The 7,219-nt window shown below is 39.2% G+C and overlaps 1 protein-coding gene across 1 annotated transcript in view; it reads right to left on the reverse strand.

The window, feature by feature from the left end:
* Nucleotides 1-117: 117 nt before the first annotated feature.
* The window catches only part of ptn (pleiotrophin), a 42,619-nt gene continuing 35,517 nt past the window's right edge, over nt 118-7,219 (reverse strand). The window contains exon 5 of the mRNA XM_039791604.1: nt 118-970. Coding sequence (XP_039647538.1) covers nt 915-970 — 56 coding nt within the window. The 3' untranslated portion in view covers nt 118-914. The remainder of the gene's footprint in view (nt 971-7,219) is intronic.

Raw genomic sequence — 7,219 nt, forward strand, 5'->3', positions numbered from 1 at the left:
TAAGTGGTTACTTTGTGCCATATTCTCTCAGAATGACATTCAAATAAAATATATGAAATGTGTTTCACATTTTATTTTTGAGTTTTTGAATGTGTGAGGATGCACAGGGTGAAAGAGACATGTCTACCTTTTTATTTTTTATTTTTGGAAACATAGGGAATGTTAACTCCAACTGACGACTACAATAGTGAGTTTTTTTTCTTTCTTTTTTTTACAGCAAACAGCTGGAGAGTAAAAATCAGTGGGTATAAATTGAGGTACAACTGAGCAGCAGGAGGAAAACACACTAAAAACAGTAGTAGTTTTCACACTACAGATGCAATTCCATGCAGTCTCCGGACAGATATAGGTTTATTCTTACTGGAAATAAAAGAAAAATATCATAGCACAAAATAATGGGGTAAAGCATTACCATTAACTTGAGACACTTGGAAAAATTGCAAATGCTAATCTTTTTGTTTGCTCAAATTAATTAAGTGAAGATGTTTAGAGCTTCACTTTTAGCCAACTGCTTCATTAAGTCGAGGCATGGACCAAAGAGTTTTCCAAATTAGAGTTAAGCTATGCAACTGTAAAACAAATGCTATCCAATTTGTCCGTAAGAAAATAATCTTAAAAATAACATCATTAGGTAAGAACACTAGTAAACAAATTTCTTTCCGTATTCATTATTTGTCCCTACCGCTGAGTATTATATCTCCTATGGCAACATACAAGATGTTTCTTATCAGGTGCTAGAAAGAAGAAAAAGTAAAACATGTTTTCACTAAAAGTCATGTTTCCACTGGTTTTGTCAAAGCTCTATAGGCTCCTACTGTCAACCTACAGGATATACAAAGAGGAACCATGTTGAGATAGGGCAGTGGACGTCCTTCCACCCTCTTCTTCCTTCCTCCCAGGGACAAACAACCTCATCAGTCCATTTGGGCGCGTTCTCGCTTCTTGCCTTCCTTCTTTTGCTTCTTCGCATCTACAATAAGAGAAAAGACAAATAGTTGAAATCCACAGTGTTTACTTTCGTTGCCAAAGGTGGGGTTTCTGCAAATAAACAAATCCCATTGTCTCCATGAAGAGCACATACTATATGCTCCGCTTCAGATTGTAATAATCAACCCTATGAGTACCCTATCATTATACACTGATTATTTAATGGTTTCACTATTTAACGCTGCCCCTTTATTTTAATGTTAATTTGTCTCTCACGAAAACGAAAATCGAGCATCGAGCCTCCACAGGCAGCCGCTCAGCCCAGTGCATCATGGGAAATCTTTTGGCTCTTTGTATGGCACGGACAGAAAACATCACGACCTCACACTGTATGTTTCCTGATCTCTGATCACACTGCTGATTCTGCTGATGAAGTATTTTATGTTCTGAATATTATTGACACAACAAAAGAGTTTTTTTTTTCCCCAGAGTGCAGGTTTACTGCTGTGACACTGCATGCAGTCCCTCCTCCTGCTCTCTCCTGTGGATTGATCTTAGGCCTGGTGTATGCCCCATGAAAAGACACTTTATCAACTTCCCGCAACAGTAGATTGGTATCTGGCAGCCATGGCAAAAGCCACAGTCCATGGCTTTCCTGTCTGCTTTGTGGCCTCTCCGCTCTGGTAAACAGGAAGAGAGCACAATCTGCAGCAGTTTGGCTAAGCTACTGTAGCTTCTGGCTAGCTGTTTCGACTGGACTGTCAATCTGCTGGGCTGTTTGTGTGTACTGTATCTGCTTGTCTGTATGCACGTGCATCTGTCTCTCAGTTGAACTTTGTGTCTTTTTTTATTCTTTAAACATATGCCTGTTTCTGCACATAGAGGTTGCATATTCAACATTTTTTTAAAGATTATTTTGTAGAGAAATATTACAAATGAACGATGGTTGAATTCCATTTCAGGGTCCTGACTTTATTAAGGAAGTGCTCTGATTCGGTTGCTCTGTCTTTTAACTTCCTTTCTACATCTGTAACCTCTAAACCCCCATGTTTTACTGGGACTCTTAAATAGAACGAAGGCATCATTGTTATTAGTAACACCTGTGGACAAGTCTGTGGAAAACGTCCTATTATGAAAACTAGTCAATAAAAGTATGTGTCTTGTACCTTTCAGTGTATTTGATTATCTTTTTAAAAAAATATGTTGTAATAAGTTTGTATTTCTTAAATACTTGGCACCAAGCTTTTTCATTTACGACATGTTGAACCGACCCATTCTTACTCTCAACTCGTCCAATACGGCAGCTAGCTCAGTGGGTCTCAGATTCTGATACCAACACACAAGGCACCCTTTAGCGTCTGTATGAGAGGCACTGGGCTTCGGCTTCGGCTGCGGCGCTGTGAAATGACGTACCTGTAGTATAAAGATCTAGGCAGGTCGCGGTGGATGTGTCAAACAAACAAACAAAAGACCCAGAAGACCAATATTTGTGTCCTGTGTGAAACCAAAAGTCAGCACTGACTTACTTATGTCCCGTACGTGATATTAGTATTGTGTTGCTTAAACCTAATCATACCCAACATTATCCTGGACTTTGCAAAATTATGCCAAAGGCATACCCAGTGTGTTAAAAAGTATTTTGACAAGTTGGGAGTGAGAATGTGTTGGTTGAACAGAGATAGTCAGCCTACATAATCAGCAACCCTTTTATTTCGACCTAATCCAAAGTTTTTACTGCTGTACTTAACACTAAATTTAGATCCTCAGACATCACTTTTGTCTAGGTTCACAATCACAACTCAACCAGCTTTACATAAATGAAAGGCGTGTTAAATAACAAATAAAAAATCGGCACATTTTCATAATATTCCCGTTTCAGAGATTTTAAAAAGCATTGATTTCATACAAATGCTTGACAAATCCAATACAAGTAATGTATGAAAAAAAGCATATTGGTGAATTTAAAAAGAGGTACAGTGTGATGATATATGTAAACACTGTCAATACATAAATCCTGAATTAATTAATTTGTATGAAATGGATTATCGTGAAAGGACACCTTCACAAATCCTCAAATGAAATGCAGGCAAGCAGTTCTGAACAGCGACAAGGTATGCTTAGTCAATGAGATTTCAATTGAGTTTCAACCTTTTTAACATTCTGAATGTGCACTATGAGGAAATCGTCTTAGAAATCTGTTCTTGTCACCTTGGTTGCAAACTTCCGTTGGCTATAAGATTTTGACGTGCAAAGCGCTCTCACCCATGCAAATCCAGAAATTGCTCTTCCGTCCCATTTCTTTGCTTGTTTTTATTTGTTTGAATGTTTTCTCTACTACATTTTTCTTCTCTTCCCCTGTTGTTTTTGGCAGAATATGCTGCTCCCCAGGGAGAGAGATGGAAGAAAAGGATTCTATCTCACTTTGTATTATCTTCCTCCATATGTGAGATGGGAATTCATACCAGGCTGGAGAACTTTCTGCTGCGTTTGCACATTACATGGCACTGCTCACTCTCTTCTCTGCCTCTGACACAGACTCATAATCAGACCGTTGCTGCCTTCCCTGGCTCAAATCTGCCCTGAGCCAAAACACGGTGACAACACATTTTGCCAAAACTGAGTAGAGAGCAGAATCTGAATTTTTGACATTTGTTGAATGTTGGAATGTAGCCAAGTACATTTACTCAAGTACAATTGTGAGGTACTTGTATAATTACAATTCTATGCTACTTTATACTTCTACGTAACAACATTTTAGAGTATAGGCATAATTTACAGGGTTACAACCCTGGCCAGTGCAACCCACCCCAAAAAAACAATTATAATTTCCTTTACATAAATGAAGACATTTGTCCCATAAATTCATGCAGAAAAGGCACAACTTGTTGCAGAAAAATTCAGCAGAATGCAGGAAATTAAGTGTTTGATGTTCAAAATTTCAATATTGCTCAAAAGTGGAAATCTCAACCCGCCCGATGTTGAACCCAAAATTATGCCCTTGTTTTACAGGGAAGTAACATCACCACTGAATTTATTTGACACCTATAAGAACTTTGCAGATTAAGATTTTACATACAAAACATTAAATCACATTATGAAAAATGATACACAAAAATGCTGTACACCACACGGATGCATTAATAACCTATTTATAGGGGCCATTGACACATAAGTACTTTTATCTTTGATAAATCTCTATCTTTAATACTTACGTGTTTTTACCTAGCTATGATTTTAAAAGATTTTTAGTTGTAATGGAGTATTTATTTTACCTGAGTAAAATATCTAAATATTTCTTTCACCACTGCATTTCACCATATATAAAAAGAGTATGCCTGATGGATTTTGTTGGCACACTCTTTTGGTGACCTAGGGGTTAATTCACTGACCATGCCGATTAAAAAATCCCTGGTTCTGCTCTACTCTCCTTTCTCGTCGTTCTCTACTTGAAGGGTTCATTTTTAAAAACAGATCAAATTTGGTGTTGGGTTGTTCATATTTTTATTTTCATAAATTCATCAATCAAACTAGTGTTGGTTTGATCATTTTTAAATGGATTTCACCTGTTTTCACAAATTAACTCTTCACGGGGGACAAGTTCATTTGTACTATAGATTCATTTATGATGCAAATCAATTAGTTCAAATGGACAAGAAAGTACTGTATTTTCCTTGCACGTTGCCATAAGATCTGAGTGTTATACAGTATCAGCCTTTGGACAACTTCAAGGAGGTCATCATCACATGGTGACTGATGATCTGTCAGAAAAATCTGCCTGTAAAGTTTGGCTGGCCAGCCTAAAAACTTCAAATCGTCTTTTCTTAACCTCATATTTCTGACCTACAAGGGCATAGAGCCATAACTGCAGAAATTGTGGGGTGAGTGCAACAATAATACTGTGTGTGGCTCTGGATTACATTATCTTACATTTTTGGGGATTTTTTTATTTAAAAGAACACCACCTGTTTGTCCAGAAAGAATGACCCAAACAAAATTGCTCCAAACTATTTCATAGACACCAGATTTATTTCTACAAAGCCTTTTGTTTTACCTGAAATCAAGTCTGGCATCCAAACACGCCAAAAACACCCTGCTCACTCTTGTTCTGCTGAAAGAGAAGGGGGGGGGGACCTCGAGGTTTCTACAGGCATTCATGATGTTTCATTTCTGTCACTCTTTGTTCCCTCTTTTGCTCCGCAGGGTCTTTGTTTCACCTGGGCTCGACAGCAAAGACACGCAACTCTGAATCTCAGATCGCTCCCAATGCGGCTCTTAGCATTGTCTCCTCCAGAATCTGCAAATGACAGATGCTACCTCCATCACAGCAACATGCTGCAGACAGATGCTACCTCCATCACAGCAACATGCTGCAGTCAGGGGAAACCTATCTCCCAACCCAAGGTGGCTGTTCAGAATTGCAGATTTGGCCAGGCAGATCTCTGCTCCCAGCCGGGGGTTAGATAGCCTCTCCTCTCTCCATCTTAGTCACTCCCAAGTCAAACAATTCTGTTTATGTTTTCCATAAGCTCCCTGATCGTGCTGCTGTGGACTGTATCTATGCCATCCCCTGACACAAAAAAGCATACACAATTCCCCTTCCTGTACACACCTCATTGTGCACAGCAGCCCCTCTTTCTTTTTCCCAGCAACCCCTTTGCTTCTTAGGGCTTATCTTCCAACTGGCAGACATGGTAAATCACACCTCACATCACGCAGTCTCTCTTCCCAACTGCTTCCCTTTATGTCGGCCACTGTCATCCTCGCTCTGCTTCTCTGTTGCCCTCAGCTCTCACACCTCTTAGACTGTCACTCCGCATCCACGCATCTGGCCTTCATTAGAACTGATGCGCACAGGTACGCAGCGCTGCACACATGGCTGCAAAACCAAACACCTTTCAACTTGCATACACATACACACACACATACATCCACTATGTGAATATAGACATTTTTATTTAGCCTACATTTTTAACATGAAAAGTTCTTCATCTACATTGATATTCCTGCATAATGAAACATGATGCAATTCATCAGTTTGGAATAAGGTTCTTATATTCACAATATAACCAGGATGGCATAAGCAAACAAAATAGGACTGAATGGAGATTGCGTGTCCAAAGTTGCACAGTCCATGTGATTGAATGTGAGGGATGGGCACTGATATATTGGAGGCCTACCTATAGTCCCTCACCCATTGCATTGTGGGATAGGTTCCATCCCCCACAACTCTGGACAGCAAAAATCAAGAAAATGGATTGTCATTGACAACACGTCCTCCAAAAAAACCTTTTTAACTGCCCTTTGCTCCCAACGGACAAGACTGATTATTATGGCTCTTGGAGGTCTTTAACGTAAACATACATCATTATTGGGCATTTGCTGAAATGACTGATGCTGTTGTTATTCTTTGGAGGACACCTACTATAGAACTACTATAAATCCACATACATCTCTATATATTTTAACAGCAGAATCTTGTATTATATATATTTGCTGGAAAGCATGGTAGAGTCACAGCTAGCGAGTACAGTACAACTTCTCAAGAAACTTCCTGTCACAATGGATTAATGATGTGCTACCGAGTGAAAGATTTAACAGATTCCTCCTTTGAAAGTCAACTACAGTTTGGCATAACATCTTAAGACAAACAGTCGAGCAGACAGACGTGTTACAGTTGGCGGCACCGCAGCTGCAGTCAGACATCCTGTAGTAAAAAATAAAATGTAAACGTCTCAGGAGAGCTCCCATATGTCTTATCATTGTAATTTGACTGGCTGTTTGATGAAGTGACAGTGAGGTTAAGCAAACTTCATGTGCAAACCTTTGTGTGTACACATGTCATCTGCTGAGCATGATAAGGGCGCAGTTTATGACCATTGGCAGCAATTCTGCACTCATTATAATCCTGTTTGGACAATGGGACAGTCACATTGGGTTAGTTACATCCTTGTTTACAGAATCAACAAAGGGCATCGACTCACTTGTAATGAATCGTGTGCATTCTTATCACCAGTTTTACACCAAGCAGAATGTAATATATTCTACATGCATTCAGGTGGTTATTACCTATATTCTCCCAGTAGCTCAAATCTTGTGTCAGCTCGGGTTTTCATAACTGCCCATTTCCCGTAGAATGTGGGAAGTGGTGACTTCAGTTTCTTTAAAATGACTATAGAAAGCTAAAAGCATGTAATTACAGCTGAATAGTGAGTTAACTTATTCACCTCTAATGCTGTCACTCACTGCTTCAACTTAGCACTTGGGTAGGTGGATTATTATCACACTGATGTGA

Source organism: Perca fluviatilis, chromosome 23 (genome assembly GCF_010015445.1).
Source record: "Perca fluviatilis chromosome 23, GENO_Pfluv_1.0, whole genome shotgun sequence".
Lineage (NCBI taxonomy): Eukaryota > Metazoa > Chordata > Actinopteri > Perciformes > Percidae > Perca > Perca fluviatilis.